Here is a 20,198-nt window from a genome sequence, read left to right as displayed (position 1 = left end):
CTCCTTTCTCCTTAGATATACAGGTGGGTCTCAAAAAATTTGAATATCGTGGAAAAGTTCATTTTTACCCCCTAATTTAGTTCAAAAGGTGGATATTTCATATATTCTAGATTCATTAGATATAAAGTGAAATATGTCAAGCCATTTTGTTGTAATCTTGATGATTACGGCTTACAGCTCATGAAAACCAAAAATGATCTCAAAACATTAGAATAAGGAGGTTATAATATAGAAATGTCGACCTTTTGAAAAGAAATGATCCAATCTGACTAATTTGACTAATCTAAAATAGTTCATTTATACACTCAATACTTGTTCTGGCTCCTATTGCACAAATGACTGCATCAATGTGGCGTGGTATGGAGGTAATCAGCCTGTGGCACTGCTGAGGTGTAATGGAAGCCCAGGTTGCTTTGCAACCTTAAGGTTATCTGTATTGTTGGGTCTGGTGTCTCTCATTTTCAGCAGATGAAATCATGAAGTGCACTTAAGTATCCTGGTAGAAGGCTGCATTACTGTAACTCTGGACTTGATAAAACCCAGTGGACCAACACCAGCAAATGACATGGCACCCCAAATAATCACTGGCTGTGGAAACATCAAACTGGACTTCAAGCAACTTGGATTCTGTGCCTCTCCACTCTTCCTCCAGAGTCTTGGGATATTGATTAGACCCTCATATCCAAATGAAATGCAAATTCTGTTTTTATGTGAAAAGAGGAGTTTGGACCCCTGAACAACGGTCCAGTTCTGTCTCTTCTTAGCCCAGGTATAAGACGATCTAACCTGGTCTCTGATTCAGGAGTGGCTTGACACTAGGATTTCCTGGACACGTCTGTGCATGGTGACTCTTGATGCAGACTCCAGCCTCAGTCCACTCCTTGTGAAGTTCCCTCAAGTTTATGAATAAACTTGGCTTGACAATTTTCTCAAGGCTGCTGTCATCCTTGTTGCTCGCACACCTTTTCCTACCACACTTTTCCATTCCAGTCAACTTTCAATGAATATGCCTTCATACAGCACTCCGTAAATACCCGGCCCACCTTCTGTGGCTTACCCTCCTGGTGGAGGGTGTCAGTGAGTGGCTTCTCGACAACTATCAAGTGTGCAGTCTTTCCCGTGATTGTGGTTGTGTTTACTGAACCAGACTAAGAGTTTAAAGGCTCAGGAAAGCTACATTTTTGTAGCCTATTATAACCTCTTTATTGTAATATTTTGAGATACTCATTTTTGGTTTTCATGATCTGTAAGCCGTAATCATCAAGATTACAATCAAATGGCTTGACATATTTTTGAACTAAATACTGGGAAAAACTTCCACCATCAGTTTCTTGAGAACTTTAATAAGGGAACACATGGAACCATGATGTGGTTCCCCTGCAGCATTGCTCAAAAAGTTGCCTCTTGTCCATATCTATGCCCATTGGCTTCAATATAACCCCATTTAGCACTTACACAGTATAGTTAAAACCAACTAAAAGAGTCATGATCCTACCTGATCAACAGCTCTACACAGTGCAATATCATTCTGGGTATGCATTGGCAATGTCAGAGACTTCATTCTCTATATAGCAGTATATCATGAGTTTGAAGCCGTAACTTTAAGGTGATAAAACTGCATTGGGTTCCTCTAGCCACATTCTCTGGCCCTCAGTGGGTTCGGTGGTTAGTTTGTGCCACTTGACAAGTTCAGTTGTTACAGACAGGTCAGCAGAGTTGATCTGTTGTCTGTTTGCAGATTTATGGCATGTGGTTGGCAGAGAAAAGCTGTTGCTTTCAAACACTGCCCACTTTATACACAGAATCAGTGTAGTGATGAAGTAATAGATTAAATAGACGTACGTGTGTGTGTGTGTGTGTGTGTGTGTGTGTGTGCGTGTGTATGTTGGGGGGAGGGGGGCATGGCCCCAGGCCATCTGGGCCAGATGAGAAAGCTTGGCTGGGTTGGTTTCCTACAGGTGAGGGTGACCTTAGTCATAATCTGGGGTTGAAGGTAAACACTTAGTCAGTTTGCAGATGTTCAGGTTGGCAGTAGATGTAGGCCTACATGTAATCATCCACATAAAATTTAGGATGAATATGATTTAGGGGGTAAATGTTCTTCTTCTTCTGCCTTCCTCATGTCCTCACTCTTTCTTTTCCTCCTATCCTTTCCCCCCTTATTTTTCTCTTCAGCTGATGACACATGGGGCAGCTGTTTTTACATTCCCATTGATATTGGGCATCAGTTTTTCTTCTGGAGTACTTAAATCCTCAGTAGGCAAATTATCATGATCATCCAATCAGAACACATAAAACTTGTTATGTGGTTGCTCAGCAACAATGCTCAAAAAATAGCCCAATGTATCATCACCTTTCCTTCTCAACTACTGTCTACATGTATGACGATAGCAAAAACTTATATCTGCAGGACGAAACTAATCAATTCCATTTCATTTTGCTTATTTATGTGACAACACACATTAATGAATGTTTCTGTAAATGTGCCAGTGTTAGCCAGCAGGCTATTGGCTTGCATTTCCATGGATGTAGAGATGGACCTGAAATGATACACAATGGTCTTTAGTCCCATAATGAAGAACAAGCCTGCCTCTTGTAACCATGATTAACATTCAGTTATGGTTGTTAAGGGTTTAGTTACGGTTAGTTAAACATTTTCCCAGTATTTGAAAGGCATACTCTTTGAACGTATACATAGTTCAATGAGAAATGAGAAAATGCTTGATAGGACAAAGATGACATTTGTTTTGTTAGCCAACTAACTCTCTGAACATGATTGATCAGATATTGTCAATTTGCTACACATGAAGACCATTTGCTATATATGGTTACTGATGCATCATGGTCTTCATGATAATCTGCTTCAGTGGATTCACTGAAGGCTCAAAAAGTATTTGGCAATAAATTGATATTAAAGATGAAAGACCCAGTCAGGTAATGGTATAGGAACAAATTAGAAATAGAGTATCATTTACAATGATGCACATCACATTAAGAACAGAATATTCCAATGATGCACATCAAGGGAGAGACAGCATGGCATGAGCACAAACATCCACCAGTTGCTCTAACTAAGCAGGAAAATAGTCAGGGTCTAAGTATCCTTCCAGGCTGACGGGAGATGGTGTTGGTCAACCCATTTTACGCGAGCCACAACAAAACAGTGCCAACCTGGCAATCCAGAGCAGATAGCTACTGATGCAGGGGATGCACCCATGCAGAACAGCGAAACACTGCAAATCCATAATATGCCCTCTTATCTTTAAACACAGTCACACACAGATATACTCAGAGACATTACAGAAACAGAATTTCATCTCTATATGGAAGAAGCTAACTCGAATACTTCTATCCAGCCATAACTGTAAATGTAGGACACATATTAATTCTGACTGTAAATGTAGGACACATATTAATTCTGGCTGTAAATGTAGCACATATTAATTCTGGCTGTAAATGTAGGACACATATTAAGAAGCATTAATAAGAGCATCAACACATGAACTATGAATGAATAGAACAATCTGAATATAACAATCTGAAGTTCTGATTCCAATACTCTTAAATGTTATGTCTGAGCTAGACCTGTAATCAACTGCCATCATCTGACCCAAGCTTCCACTGGTAGCATGAACGATTTCAAATGTAGTTATTCTCTTTTTACAGTGCACTTTAGAAATGTTACACTAATGTTAGACAAATTATAAACATCATCAACATATTATCACCAATTACTAGCATTAGAAGTAATTTATTATTATGCAATGCTCAGTTGATCATGACATAATTTGTAGTAATTAATGAGGTAACTATTAGTATTAGGCTTAATTAAAGAGTGAAAAGTAAAGAGTTTAGGCTTTCATTACACTGCAATGTTGGCCAAGCAAGTCAATTACTATTCAGTTCAGTACACAATAATTTCTGCTTGTAGCCATTGGTTCTTTTATGTGATGCAGCACAGGTGGTCAGTGGAGTTTAATGCCAGCTATTGTTTTGTTGTTGCATGTGCCAAATTAATATAGAGTTCTATTACTTTAGTTAGAGTGCTTTTTAAGGGTAATTACATAACAAGTATATAATGTGAGATTTGTGCAATTAATTAAGACTGTGCCATTCTCTTCCAGATCTGACTGTTTGATTTATTACAACCATCTGTTTATAGTCATGCATTTTTATTGTAAGAACATTCCTTGACACCATTTCAGAAATGAGCAATTTGATAATAAATAGAATGGCGATGAGTTTGAAAGAAATGTGTCTAATGAGGCAGAACATCACTCCATTGCATCTGCTCTGTGGCCAAATGTTTCCCTCTTTAGCTCTCATACAGCCCCACTAACTTACAGAGTAAGAAATGTAGGAGACTTAAATAACAAACAGGAAAACGACGCCTCAGAGACTTGCATACAGAAAAGAGTTGCACACTTCCAAACGCACAGAACATGAGCACGGCACAGCCCACGAGTGCTGGGGCAGAGTTTGGGACACTGCAGGTGGCGAGGGTGGCAGCGTGCCAACAGTAATGGAAGAGATAGCCTTCGCTTAAGAGCGCAGCCGAAACAGGAGATGGCCGAGTGGAGAATTATGGCATTTTACTGAAGTCTGTGCTTTTTAAGTGGAGTGGTGTCGTATGACCCTGAAATTCACGCTTTCTAACACAAGGTCTTAGACAAATTACACACACGCACGCACGCACGCACGCACTCACGCACACGCACACACACACACACATGCACGCACACACACACACGCTGCGCAAATGTATCACCCATGAATACTACAGTCTAAACACAATGAGCTATTGTGCCCCGTGGCTTCAAGGTTCCGTTGCTGGTATGGTTAAGCAATCAGTCCATATTTAAGCTGGTCTCAGTGCTTTCTCATTTTTAAAAGCTGTCACTGTGTGTGTGTGTGTGTGTGACTCACATATTCCCAGACACCGCCAATGCAGATGCACACTGACACACACACACTGGCATGACATCACACAGTCTGCCATTGTTTAGGCTTTTGAAGTTACACAATATGACTTTGGCAATGGAGGACTTTCTGTGCATTGTAAGGGTCTTAGGACAAAATGTACATTTAGGTTTTCTTCGCAAGTATTCTTTCAAGAGGAAATGTATTCTTTGAAGAATAAATCTCTTTGAGACACCCCATAACGTGTACAGAAATATATAGAGAGAAACTCTATTTCCATCAGAGTCTCCTATCACCGGCTGCTACCGCTTTGATCTCTTCCTCAGCCCAGGCCGGACTTCCCAAGAATGCGTTTCCACAGCAGCAGACTGAAGCATCCACAGAAAACAGTCTGAACACTGTCAGAACACTGAACAGTCTACCAATATTTCTCATGATGAAGGTTTTGTGTGCACCCATAGTACAGGACTGCCATACACAGCAAAATAATGTAAATACACATTATTGTCAATACAAAGAGTGGGCATATGATCTCAATATAATGTGCTAATATTACACTGTCCAGAATACATCTAAATATACAATTTTGTTTGTGTGTGTATTTATTATGTGTAAGTACATGTGTCTGTATATTAATGTTTATTGTATGTTTATGTCTGTGTATGTGTGTGTATGGTTATATTTATTGTGTGTCTGTGTCTGTATATTAATGTTTATTGCATGTTTGTGTGTGTGTGTGTACATGTTTGTGTATGAGAGTGAGAGAGAGGGGGATGAATGTGTTTGTGTGTCCTGCTCCAGAGCTCCAGATATCCTCGTGGACGGCTAAGGAGAGGAGAGGAGTGGAGAGCGAGTGCTCATCTACGACAGGAAGAGAGGAGACAGCAGGGACCTGCACTCACAATGCCAGGAAGTGACTGCAGATCGCATCGAGATTGAAGGAAAAACACCCTCCTCAGATAAAAACTAAACAAGTCTCCTCGGTGACCTGGCTGTATGTGACACACACACACACACACACAAACACACACTGAAGACAGTAGGATGGGCATGTAACTCTGAGTACTCAGAAAACAGCCATGCCAGTAAACATACCCAAATGCAGTAACAACAACAGGAACAATACCCATATAAATCACTTAATCTCGTTATCCATCTCTTACCATAAAAGGCCTTTTTTAATATTCTGCACAGCCAAAAGAAAACAGGCTATATGACACACATGGTGAGATTTTAAGATGGCTAGGAGGGATTAGAAGAGTTTAATCTCTTTAAAAGGCTAATTACAACCTATCCATGTTTGGAGTGTTTATGGTAGATTAGATATACTGCCCCATGCCGTGATTCATGTATTTATTTATGTTGTTGTTGTTGTTTGGGATTGCTCATGTGTGGCTGGCTTGTGAATACTGCGCTAATTTAACACGGGAAGAGAGAAAACCGAGTGAGAGAACACACAGTTAAGCCATTAGATTAAATGAGATCATTAACAAAGATGTTTTTATGTCAATTTACAATGAATTGGTCAAATGTCCCTTCTCATCTCCCCCCTTTAGTTCCAGAGAACCTCTTTGGTTTAGGATTTTAAAATTGCTTGAAATATTTCGGTTTTTTGTGCTGGATTCCATTTTCTAAACAGCTTAGATGACAATGGACCTCTGAAGGCAAATAAAATGTTTTAAATAGTAAAGGCATGCAGGGAAGCGCAGCCGAAATGTCCCCTCTCACAAAGTCATCCTGTGTCGAGACTCTTCCTGTGCAGCAGTCCCACTAAAAAAAAAAGCATCTGTTTGACCTTTTGACCCCTGCCTGTATCAAGCAGCTTCCTGTCCGACACATACACATGTGTGCCAGCTACTGAAGTTTTCCATGTCAGTGATGGACAAACATCAACAAACAAACAAACAAACACACACACACACACATTCTCTCACGCACACTCTTTCTTTCTAACAGACACACACAGACACATACACACACAGATACGCACGCATGCATGCAGACAGACAGACATGCGCACACACACACACACACACACACACAGAGACACAATCAACTTGGGTCTTCAGTCAAAACACGTACACACACAGACATAGACACGCAGATGCACACATGCACGCACACACGGATGTGCGCGCACACACACACACACACAAACACACACAATCAACTTGAGCCTTCAGTCAAAACAGGGATATGCAGATGGACGGTGTTTATCTGATGGGAATTATTTCATCTAATGAGAATAATGGCCTCAACTGTCCCTTCCTCTTCCCTCTTGAGTGAGCAGGGTCAACAAAGGAGCTCTTGAATTTGTTATCCATGCTGGACACACGATTATATGGCTCTAGACCTTCAGGCTACAGGGGCATTACCCTCATCAAACACACTTGGGTTAAACAGTAGGCTATGTTCAAAGGCTACGTGCACAAAGAATCAACTCAGCCAACCAGTCTCCATCAAAAGGCCTGTTCATGTACAGGACCTCATCTCATCTCTTCCCATTAACTAAGCTAACGAAAGAAAGTCTTATTTCTATAGCAAAGGTCAAGCTCTATTTTTTTTCTACAAAAATTGGCATATTTAAGTCAGTTTTTGAGATGTTTATCAACTGAAATGCTAATGAAGAATGTAACTAAAAACATTTCGATGAAGATAAAACTTCCTTGCAAAAATGCTAATCCAGTCATTTCAGTGCAACGTCAGGCACCTTTTTCCTTCGACATGTTGACATTACTGTGGCCTCCTGGCCAGTGCAGAATGGATCAGTGTAGGTAGGGGGTTAAGACCTACGGTGGAGAAGAAGGGCTCCTGGTGTTGCACGTCAACAAAGAGGTTTGGAGGGGCCCCAAAATCCTCTTATGGTGCAAAATAATCTTGCAGACAGCCCATGCATATGTCTCTGTGAGCTTATCAGTGCCTTCAGAGTGGTTCCCTTTCAAGCATAAACAACCCCGATTTAAAAGAACAAGGTGATAAGAGTTAGACTGAGTAGTGATAAACTCAAAATGTGATATCACAGCACAACATTTAACACTAACTAAATCCCTGGCTGACCAGTAAACCAATGACTGAAGGGTGACTGGTAAAGACGTAAAACCTTTGAGTTGAATTACAGCCAGACATACACTGAAACTAAACAGCGTTGAGCTGAGACCAGGCTGTTGTGCGGCGGGCCTTGTGCAGTGCCCCAGTGCCCCTGTGCAGTATGTCTGGCCCGGCCAGAGAAAGGGGGCCCAAGTGGAAGTCACCTGTTGAGGATTTTCTCCAGGCTCCTATTACCAAGGACGTGATGCCATTTCGCCCCCGGTGTTTTCTGGGAACGCTCGGCCTTTGTGCGTTCGATGTCGGAAACAGGATCCAGTGAAAAAAGGGGGCCTGTGACGGAATGCACATTTCTCACAGTTAAAGGGCCTGGGACTGCACGGGGCGACACACACACACGGAGGCCAGGACAGACAGGGAGGGTGTGTGTGTGTGTGTTTTGGGGGGGGGGGGGGGGCTCTAAGACCTCATATCAGTGAGATGGAAGACGGGTGTTCTTACTGGCTCCAGAGATAGAGGGTGAGTGTGAGATAGTGTCCAACTATGTGTGTCTGTGTATGTGTGTGTGTGTGTGTGTGAGTGAGTGAGTCAGTCTGAGTTGTGAGAGACATACCACAAATTGTGACCACAAAACCAACCAAGTTTTAACATCTGACTTCCCACTTTGATGGACGCTCTGCCCACAGATGTGCTTCTGCCTCTTTAAAAAAGATATTGCCCCCCATATCGTGTGTGTGTGTGTGTGACAGAAAAAGACACAAAACCAACCAAATTTCGACGTATTATGTAGCCTGTAGCATGCAAAGCTCACCAGACTTCCCACTTTGATATGGAAGCTCTGCTCACAGATGTGCTTCCCCCTCTTTAAAAAAGAAAGAGTGCCCCATACCGTGTGTATAACATTACTGGAGGTGCAGAGGTGCATTACCACGGTGATCTGACCCACCTCTCTGTGTTCTGTTCTGCCATCCTGCAGAGCTGCGTGGTGGGAGTGTGTGGCGGAGGGGGTGACCTCAGTGCTGGGACACCTGTTCCTCAGAGGGGGAGACGGGAGGAGAGCAAGGAGCTCAGTTAGCTGCAGGGAAGCATGTCAGGGTCAGGGCACTGCTGCAGGATTACAAAGACAATCAAATTTCTTCTACTCATCATCAAATTGGTAATTTTCTGATGATAACGAGAGTTTTAACTATGCATAGGCTCAGGGAGGAAATGGGATTGGTGTAGGCTACCATCAGGAGACCACTGCAAGTCTGGTCAGGTGTTGTTGAATGACACAGAAAGGCAGTCAGCACGCATGTAGTTAGCATAACAGACAGATTACCGGTAATAACAAGAGAACACTGAAACGACTCTTCCTCTCCTACTCCAGGGCCGGTGGGTTCCTTGTGCACACTTGAGCCACTGGAAGCGACATGCACTATATGAGCTTCGTATTTCAAAGGCTTCAGCTGTTCTGTTGCCAATTAAAATATATGAACACTGCACAACATTGCCAATCAGGAAGTATTAGAAAAGTATTTTCCGTTAAGAGGCACACAGATAAGGCATCAGACATACTTCTATGTTTGGGGTTGAGAGGAGAGGGGGTAGATTGGGGCTACGGGGACTGGAGCTGGGGAAGCTATACAAATAAAACTGACTTGACTTGAAGCTGACGGAGACGTGGGGAGGCTTGCCAGGCCCCATTGAGATGCTAAACACCAGAGATCGACTGAAAGACTTGGACGAACAGGTGTCCAGGGAGAGCGCACGCAGAGGGGGTGGGGGGGGGAGGATGCCTTGGTTCACCAGGACAGAAGAAGCTCTTTCTCTCTCTTCACCCTCCCCTTTTTTCTTCTTCCTCATCCATGAATCATCATGACCATCATCACCACCACCACTTGAAGGTTCTTGAAGGTTCTATCAGATGAAATAGGCGGCACTAGGTGTAAATACGACAATAAAGCCATGCTTGTGACATAGTATCAAATTTTATTTTGAGGGAGAGGTGACAGGAATCCAGCCTTCCAAAGACGCAACACTTCATTCTATTGGAAGAGTGAACATAAAGAGGACATGTGCCAACATCTTCTGGTCCACGAGGTACAGAAATAAATGTGCATAGATTGGTCCATTAGTTTCATTACCATTTCACAATCAGGTCGACACTTGTTTGTTTCAATGTTCAACTAAAAAAAAGAGACGATGAATTTCCTTCAACGGTCTTAAAGTGCTTTGGCACAACATCTCTCTTTCAATAAAATCTCTTCATACAACTGATAAATCAGCACTCCCAAAATTAACTCAAATAAATGCTTTAGGCCTATCTCATACATATATTAATCATCAAAAAATTCTGGTCTTACATCGATTTAGGACAGGAATACAGAAACGGTCCGATCATTTGACAAGATACAACCATGAGGCTTGTCTGCACGGTTATAGTTCCTATGCGGTCTGATGACCTCTCCAATCCCGTAGTGCTTTGCATCTGCAGTGGAAATCAGACAAACACGTAGGAACAGAACGGCAGCTAACAAGCGTTAGCACCAGAGGGAAGATGACCAACATCCCATGGATGACTGGTACAGGTTACCGTGGCAAAGGGTCTGATTCATTGGAAAAGTGTTTGTATAGGGAACGCATAAAACAAGTTTAACATACAGAACTAATTAAATATGATGAAGGATCATCCCATGCAAAAACTCCTGACCTAACCAAATCTAATCAAACCAAACCAGATATTAAGTAAATGAAGGATTTGGCTGAGGACAAAGTGCTTTTCTGCCCTATTAAAATCTATATAATTGGCTAAGCAATGTACAACTTTATACACAAGGGGAAAAATACTCACTTCTTTTTTCATTGTTGTTCCCAAAGGTGCTGTATACAACATCCCTTCAAAATAGTCACAGATCTGTACATTAATAAATGTGCGAAATATTTCTCAGTAACATTACCAAAGACAGGCAGAGTAGTGCTAACTCTCTCGTCTATCTCTGAAAGAAAGAAGATGAAGTGTGAAACATGTCCGAGTGGTGGTCAGATGCAGAGCTTGAGTGTACACGCTAGTGGTCTGATTGTACTGCTTGCAGAGATATGTCTGGATTCATACTTAGTAGGCTATTCATACTCCATACTAAGATTTGATACTTAGTAGGCTACTCATACTCCATACTAAGAGTTCATAGTAGGCTACTCATATTCCATACTAAGATTTCATACTTTGTAGGCTACTCATACCATACTAAGATTTCATACTTAGTTGGCTACTCATACTCCATACTAAGAGTTCATACTTAGTAGGCTACTCATACTCCATACTAAGATTTCATACTTAGTAGGCTACTCATACTCCATACTAAGAGTTCATACTTAGGCTGCAGCACAGGCTGCTGATTGACGTCGAGCTGTGAAGGACTGTTGAGGCACAGCTGCCTGGTTGGGTTCAGAGCGGAACAGAGCTCATACATGTATGTGATTGGCTAAGAATGGGAAAGGTCTGTGAATCTGGCATTCACCCACTCATTCTCCCACTCTACCCTTGCTCTCCTGCTAAACCATGGGAAGAGCCACCAAAGTGTCCTAGCATGTAAGTCAAGAAATGATCATGATCAATGATCAATGCATTCTATGAAGCAGCATTGGGTTTGTTGTCTCAGCATAAAGGGTCTTTGTGTGTGTGTGTGTGTGTGTGTGTCTTAAAAGCTGACAGTCAAAGTCACTAAGCACCAATACACAGGTAGCTATACCTGTAAGCAGTGGGGATGAAATGTACTACAACATTTAAAGATGTGCATATGGTGATCAGTGCCTCAGGTGAACCTGGATAAGACAGCTATTTTGTGTTCTGTATCAAAATGGCCAGCTTGCCTATAGTGATCAAATGAGAAATAAACTTCCATTGCAGCTAAATCCAGTTCGCTTTTTGCCACCAGGATTATCCCAAATCACAACCTCCAGATACTAGAAGAGGTCCACCAGGGCCACCCTGTGGCCAAACAGAGACACTACAACCAGAGTGGAATACGGTGGTCTAGTTAAGAGTCTGGAAAACAAGAACCTGCATTGATGCAGAACAGGACTATCTGGTGATGGTGTCCATTCAGACTGGGAAGCACTAGCTGACTTGGCTCACAGGTCAGCACTGATGTCAAACAGGAGTCGATGAAGAGATGAAAGTTTCACAAGGAGTACTAGCTGTTTCATTTCCCTTTCTGAGCCACTTGGTCGGCATTAAGTAGGCAAAAAGCGGAAACTCTGTGGCATTAAATAGTGATGCAAATTTACCCAGGAAGACAACTTTCACCACATCAACACATTTTTGTCATGTACCGGAATCGAAAAACTGTTACCAGATTGAAAATGGTAACACATGACGTACAACCTCCCTAATGCCTGAGACTCCTGTTCGTCCTTCATCAACTCCTGATAACTTACGAGTCACATATGAAATAACAAAGTTAGAGACCAACTTTATTTTTCTGCTATCTGAGAAAGTGAGCCTAGAGCCTTAACAACTGTTGTATAACCTCACCATGGACCACTTTGCTTTGATCACCACCCTTTTTCTGGTGTGCTGGGGCAGTATGGATCTATATATTATAAACCATCTGATATGACATGTGTGTCGACGCTTCTTCAAGTCAGGGCTAGTTTGGGATAATTGAGTGATAACTAGCAGCACCACTGTGTACTATCTGAGACACTGGTGTTAGAGTAACTAAGAAAACAAATGGGCAAGTTTGACAAGAGGTCATCTCTTCAGGGCATACGGCTTTACTGAGAAAAGGAAGAGATGGCAAAGGCTGCTTCAGCACAGAGCTAAACCAATGAGCCAGGTCAGCTGCCCACTCTCCTGGCCCTGTAGTGCATTATGGGATCTGTATCCGTGGCTATGCATTAGCTGCAGGCCTTGGAGGAGGACACCAGATCTAGGTTGTCATCGGCTATGCAGCATCTACCCTATGGCTGTGAGTGAGAGTGTGTGTGTATATATGTGTGTGTGTGTGTGTGTGTGTGTGTGTGTGTGTGTACCTGTTGGGCCCCTCTCCACAAATATAAGTGCCACCCTAACAAAAGTGTCTTTGATTAAAAATCACCCCACCTTCTCCCCATGCCATGTCACTGACATCCACACCCCTCTCATCTGTGCAAAAAGACACAAAGCCCCACCACGTCTCTCCCACTCATTTCATGCCTTTCACTCCTGAAACTTTGGCAGTAGATCGATGCTCCCTTGGTTGCCAAAACGTCCTCCCTTCCAGTTAAAGATCCTGAGTGTTAAAACGTGGACGGGGGTTTTCCATGGATACGCCCATATCGGTCACGCTGGATGGCCGATACAACAGCGTGGCGATGGCAGTCCGTGGCTGGTCAGCAGCAGGGTCAAATGTCCTCTCCCCACTGCGCCATCCCACCTCGACTCCGACCCTACAGGTAGGTGTCGTTTTCGCCGCTGCTTAGACTCTGCTGTGACCCCAGCGTGCTCGGTGAGTCTTCGGGCTCAGCGAGCGCGGGGTACGGGTTGGTCACCTCCACCGGTGGCAACTCCGCGACCGCTGCCGTCTGTCCCCTCTCCTCGTCCTCCGCCTCTTCCTCCTTCTCGCCCTTCCCCTTTGTCTTCTTCTTCACCTTCTTCGCCTTCTTGTCCTCGGCGGATGCTGGCCGCCCCCCATCGTTCTCGGCCGCCACCGGCGACTCCACGATGATGGTGGGGTTCTGGCGGAGGTCCTGGCGGCTGGGCGGCTCGGCGCTCATGATGGCGCGGGCGCCGTGCATCCTGGGAGGGGACTTGGCGTGCAGCTCGCCGCGCGTCTCCTTCCAGCGCCGCAACTGGGACAGGTGCTCCTTCTCCACGTCCCGCTCTGACACCTGCAGCTCAATCACCTGCACACGCACACACACACACACACACACACACACACACGAGAAGAGATAGACCATCAGGTGAGATGCCGTTATGTTATATATCCTACAGTTCTGTTGTTGGTGAAGTAACTGATCATCATCCTTAGATATTACTATATATGTTTGTAGTGAAGTGAAGACATTTCAAGGCACTTTTTCAATGAGAAAATGTCTATAGTACTGCTGATGCTGACCAACATTAAGTACAACTGGTCTGCTATTAGGTCATAGCGGACCAGTTCATTTCAATTAATTTGCCCTGATGAGTCCCTAGCCTAGCTCAACAAAACACAAAAATGACTGACTAAGACATGTGCTCAGTTACATCAGCATGAGTAAGGGACGTTTTTCAGATTAACTGTGTGGGATATAACAAAGGATCTGATTGGCTCTCCCATGTTGGTACAGGTCTGTGATTGGCTCCTACCTCGTTGACCAGGAAAGTCTCGTGCATGTAGCGTGGCTCGATGTGCCTGAGCAGCTCCATGGTCTCGTACTGGCCCTGGTAAGCCTTCAGCTTCTCCTGAGATCCCAGCATGCATCTCAACAGCACCAGCCCCACCCGGAAGATGATCTTCACCCCTGGGAGAAACAAGAGGTGAGTGGTGAGAACATGCACATGGGCTCTCTTGACATTCCTTTTACTGTATGTGATTTCAGACCTGCCAACCCAGAAGAGATATTTTGAGTACACTTTTTTAGCTCATCTTGGTCTACATGTTTGCAGCCAAATATCAGCGCAACATATACCGCTCTTCAAAAAATTAAGAGACCACTGCACAGTTTTCTGATATCATCCTACAGTTGCTGAGTGACATTTAAACGAGTTACAAATTTGAATATGACCATCAAAATACAGCAGCCATGCCATGTATCAAAATAAAATACTGTATTTTGTATTTTGAAAATACTAAATATACTTTTTTTCAACGGAGTATGAAATTCATCGGTACACTGGGTGAGTTGACTAAGTAAACAATGTCTGACAGCAACAGACTTTCTACCTGACAACGCATTCCATAATCAAATATGCTGATCCCCCTGTTACTGACATCCCAATATAACCTTATGGTCACCCAAAAAAAGGCTAGTTTTAAAGTAACTCATGTTTAAAGAACTCATAATGATATCCTAGTTTACTTTCTTGATGTTCTTTCTTGATGTTCAGTAATAGATAAAAGAGCTGCTATGCTACAGGAATTCTGTTATGTTCATATTTTGTTGCAAAAGACTCATATTTAATTTGTTTGTTTAGTGCTGCTTTAAGTTAAGTTGTTTACATGAGATAAAGAGTTCAGTTCCAAAACGCTATATCTCCATTTTTGAAAATGTTACTAAGTCATGTTATTTATTTGTGTATTTCAGATAATATTAATGAAACTGCTGTTGTGTTGTTTGGACTGAGTAAAGATAAATTAAATTAAAAAAGATTTAAAAAAAATCATTAAAATGGAGGATATATCGTTCCGGAAGCAAACTCTTCAAATATTCATGGATTTTCAACATCATTGTGTTATACAGGTGCCATGTACTGAGGCATTCTGATGTACTTAGCATCGCAACATCGATGTTAAATGAAGATAACTTAGATATTTAAGACTTCTCATCTATTTCATGACTAGACTCCTAGACCGTTTTATGTACCGGTAACTGTAAACAAATTGGACAGCCCTTTACATTATAAAGTATGTAAATGTATGTACATTACAAAGCATGTTAATATTGTTGGCAATCATGTTATTTTATTTATTTATTTATTTTATAATTTTTTTTTTTGGGGGGGGGGGGTATTAATTTCCACCCATCACTGATCCATAAACAAACATAATTCTGCAACCTAATCACTTCTAACTAACCGTTCCAGTAAGGTTCCGATAGCAATGGTTATGGGACTTTGCAGTGCATCATTCTCCTATATTTTTTATACTCCTATTACATTTTAATTATCCTTTCATTTTATTTTCTTATATAATAAAGCACTTGTATGAAAGATGCTACTGTAAATAAATAAACTGTTCTAGTGAATAAATATGGATATGAGGATAACTACATAATCAAAAGAGTCAAGAGAGACAATGATTCCAAAGATTCCATTGAATGATGCATTTAACTGGTAACAAGTATTAAACCATGCTGTTTAGGGTCATAAAGGTGGCTAGGCAACATCATCATAGAACAGAGCACAGGGTAAACTGGAATTTTTGTTCACTTTTGCTTGAGTTTGTATAGAAGTTGGCTGGTTTTAGATTTTTTTGATAATTTGATAACTGTGATTTCTGGTGATCTGTTTTTAATGTGGTTCTGCTGGTGCTTAGCCTGCTGCCTAGCAGCAAGGCAGGATGAAGGTAAAACAATTAAGAGACGCGTCAGAAAATACGGACTGGTGAAGTTAAAAAGAGAACTGGAGGCTTTGGGAGTTAACATTGATGAGGACGTGGATGAGACTAAAAAGAAAAACAAAAAGACCAAAAAGAAACTACAAAAGCTCCTAATAAAGGAGCTGAAGCGGGTTGAGCATGGCAAAATTGGTCTGGACAACAGGGCTTACGAAGACGGGTTCACTATGCCCATGGAGATCCCTGAACATGTCCTATCTGCTCTAAATGAACTTGAGGCTTTAGGAGTTAACACTGATGAGGACATGGATTAAACTGAAAAGAAAAACAAAAAGAAGACCAAAATAGAACTGCAAAGGTTCCTAATAAATGAGCTGAAAGCAGGTCGAGCATGACAAAAATGGACTGGTCAACGAAGTTTACAAAGAGGAAATCACAATGCCCATGGAGATCCCTGAAGATGTCCTAAATGTCCTGGATGATCTGGACACATTCTTGGACAAAGTGTTGGAAGTATCAGAGAGAAATGAGCGAGAACATGAAGTAAAAGCCAATGATCGACAGTCTCCTGTATGAAGTGGACTCGACTCTGGGTGAGTAGAATACATCTGCTCACATTGGGTGTAAGGAGTAGCCTTGCACCACCAAAACCTGACTTGAGCAATACGTGAGCTATGTAAAAAGTGAGCTCACATTTAAAACATCATAATGGTTCAGCAGTTAGACTAATTTTAATGAAATGCTCCCCCAATTTGTTTAGCTTCAGAAGGACGAATGATGAGGAAGAGCAAGAGACAGCGTTGAGGCCAGAGGCTGGAGACAGAAAGGAGGAGGCCGAGTGGGAGGCCTGTTTCTGGAGTGCCACACAGAAGCACAAAGGCTCCGTCCCCAGGAGGAGGTTTCGGAGGGGAAGACACAGCAGCAGATGGCTGACAAGGACAAGAACCATCAATAAAATCCATACCAGAGGCCAGACTTCTGGTGATCTTTACTGTTTCTCCCCGATTTATTGCTCAAATATAATTCTGCAACCTAATGAGTTGTAGGACCAGTAAGGACCAGAAGGGAACTTAAGATCCGACTACATATTTTATTTGTTTTATAAAAAGTACATAATATCTGTTAAGATTAAATTTGTGTGTGTGTGTGTGTGTGTGTGTATGTTGGTGTGTGTGTGTGTGTGTATCCTAATACAATAATACAGGGCTGCCAAGTAAAAGCTCTAAAGGCAGTAACACCGACATGGAGAGAGGACTGAAAGTTTGCCAGGAATGCCATTACACTGCTGGTATTTAAATGGGTTTTCCATCCAAAATGGAGAACATCCCACACAGCAACTCCTCAATGTTTTAAAGACTGAACTTGAATTTCAGCAAGCCATCTGTAGAGTCTCTGCGGACGGTCTACCCAAGTCAAGTCAGTGTTACCCAATCTTACCCAGGCCCTTCTGTGAGGGTCACTCTGAGGGTCACTCTGAGGCTCTCCTTACCCTCGCAGAAGAACATGTCCCAGACGCGCAGCACCGAGGCCCAGGGCAGCGTGCGCGAGAAGGCGCACATGAACCACTCGGTCATGTAGAGGATGGGCTCGATCTTGTGCTTCTTCAGGTGGCGGTGCGCCACGGGGGAGGCGCGCTTCAGCAGCGCAAACAGGATCTCCCCGTCCAGCTGGATGGCCTCCTGGAGACGGCAAGCAAAGTCCAGGTCAAGTTAGCAATATTCATTCCATTTTATTCATTTATAGAGGACCATTAACATTAATATTGTCTTATTCTTCTTTATCAGAGCAAGCAAGAGCAAGCAGGAAGGAAGGGATGATATTAAACTGGGTGCACTGAGGTGTCTATAGACTAAATATACACATGCTCATGTGTATATCCATCCAGCAGGGGGCGCCATATTCACTCTGACAGAAAGGGGGCCTTAGAACAGTGCCTGAGGGATATTAAACTAGAGTCCTCTGTGCCTGCTATCCACATCAGTGCTAGCAGCACCCCAACAGACTGCAAAGCATTTGGCACTAAGAATGAGCCATAGTGAAGACAGTAAGGAAAAACATAAAAAGAAAGAGTGAGAGGGGAAAGAAAGAGAGAGAAGGAACTCCTGAGTGTAATTTAATTCCTCCATTATCTACCGCAAACTGCTCCGCAATGACTGGCTGCTAATAGCTTGTTAGCTTACAAAGGTCAGCAGTGAGACCTACAGTGTACACGCACGCACGCACACACACACACGCACACACACACACGCACACACACGCACGCACGCACACACGCACGCACACACACACACGCGCACACACACACGCGCACACACACACGCGCAAACACACTCACACACACACAAAAAAAGCAGCCCAAGGGCAAAAGATTGCTCCTAGCTCAGCCAACAAACAACAAATACTTTGGTTGTACCTCTTAAACACATTAGCCCTGACAAAACCGTGCGTGTTGGCCAGTAAATTCTCCCACATAAACACGAGTCTCACTGCACAGATGTGGAAAGCTCGTCTGGCCTGAGTGACCAAGCCTTGATGGACGAGCTGCTGTGGAATGTCGTGTGTGTGTGTGGACAGCTTATCTTCACTCTCCCATTAGCGGTCAGTTAAAACGCATGCAATGGAGTTAATGTGCCATCAAATATTATTACATGGCCTTTAAAAGGAAAAAGACTAATTCTATTTGCATGTCAACATTCTGGTCCTAACCGAGACTCTACAAATGGAACAAAGTTCCCTTCTGTTCCCTTTAGATGTAAAAACAAACAGCGGCAAAAAGCTCAAAATAACCTCAGTGAAGCCCAAAACTCTTTTTTTATGGCTTGTGTGTCTCTTTACAACCTGGGCTCGGTAAATGAAGAGCCCTGAGTTTTCCATTACGACCCTAAAGGTTGTGGTGACCCTTGGACCTGTCGGCATGTGACCGCCATGCAGGGCAGACGCCCACGGGCACACGAAGAGCCGCTAACAACATCCTGTCTGTGCCAAAGCACGTGTGTGCCATGTGCATGCCAGCTGAGGGATGGTGCTTTCAGTATCAGGATGTAAACACGGTTGTAATGTCTTGGCCTGATAATGTGTGTGAGTGTGTGTGTGAGGGTGTAATGTCTTGACCTAATAATGAGTGTGTGTGTGTGTGTATTTGAGGGGGTTTGACAGCAAGTGTGAAAGGAAAAGGTTTTCATTTACCAGTCCAGCACTGTAGTATCCGGGGAGGTACTTCTCACAGATCTGCACCAAACCCCAGAATGCATCCTGAGAGAGGAAAACACACATGCAGGTACAGAGACGCACACAAACACACACAAACCGTATAAACACATGAGCCGTTCTGTTCAAGCAGTCTTGAGAGGTACATCCTTAACTACACACAGTCAGCATTTGAGTGTGGCAGATGATTACCTCCTGAATAATATTTAATGGCAACTACAAGATCAAGAGAGCTACCCTTTCCTACATACTCATATGCCCTGGTCAGTGACAAATGCACCTTACACAGGACATCTGGACCAAGGATCCTTCATTGCCATTCCAACATTCATAAGCAATATAAAAATTCTAGTGCTCAGGTCCCGGTGATTCAACAGTGCACACAGTAACACCATAAAATGTCATGATAAAAGTACCACAGATGAATAGAATAAATACAATAAAATAGAATAAAATCTACATCTAAAAAAGTTATTTTATCTGTGTTAATGGTCAATGTATGATGATGTATGATGGTGCATCAAGACTTGTGAGTGAGTATGACCACTAGTGTGTGTATGAAACGGTGGCTATAGACTACTGAGGTGTGTTTGTGAACGCTTGCGAACGAATTCGCGAACGCTTGCGAACGTTTGCAAACAGTTTTCCGTTAGCCTTGAGTTTTCGGCGAACGTTTGCGAACAATCGCAAACAGTCTGAGGAGGTAGTTCTCCGCGAACATACAGTGGAACTGGACGTGAGCTTGATGAAAGCAACATTGCAATTACCGTTACAATAGAATGTTAACACACAAATCGTTCA

At 42.8% G+C, this 20,198-nt stretch overlaps 1 protein-coding gene across 2 annotated transcripts in view; it reads right to left on the bottom strand.

Moving 5' to 3' along the window:
• Positions 1-9,916: 9,916 nt before the first annotated feature.
• LOC143127684 (TBC1 domain family member 10A-like) overlaps positions 9,917-20,198 on the bottom strand; it is a 19,353-nt gene continuing 9,071 nt past the window's right edge. For both annotated transcript variants that reach the window (XM_076289321.1, XM_076289322.1), the window contains 4 exons: positions 19,377-19,442; positions 17,680-17,869; positions 14,282-14,436; positions 9,917-13,833 (listed from right to left, as the gene is read on the bottom strand). In XM_076289321.1, coding sequence (XP_076145436.1) covers positions 13,378-13,833; positions 14,282-14,436; positions 17,680-17,869; positions 19,377-19,442 — 867 coding nt within the window. In that variant the 3' untranslated portion in view covers positions 9,917-13,377. The remainder of the gene's footprint in view (positions 13,834-14,281; positions 14,437-17,679; positions 17,870-19,376; positions 19,443-20,198) is intronic.

Source organism: Alosa pseudoharengus, unplaced genomic scaffold (assembly GCF_046254945.1).
Source record: "Alosa pseudoharengus isolate Yale_2024_CS ecotype anadromous, Long Island Sound unplaced genomic scaffold, YU_APseudo_1.1 YU_APseudo_1.1_scf_17, whole genome shotgun sequence".
NCBI lineage: Eukaryota > Metazoa > Chordata > Actinopteri > Clupeiformes > Clupeidae > Alosa > Alosa pseudoharengus.
This window is presented reverse-complemented; position numbering and strand designations above follow the sequence as displayed.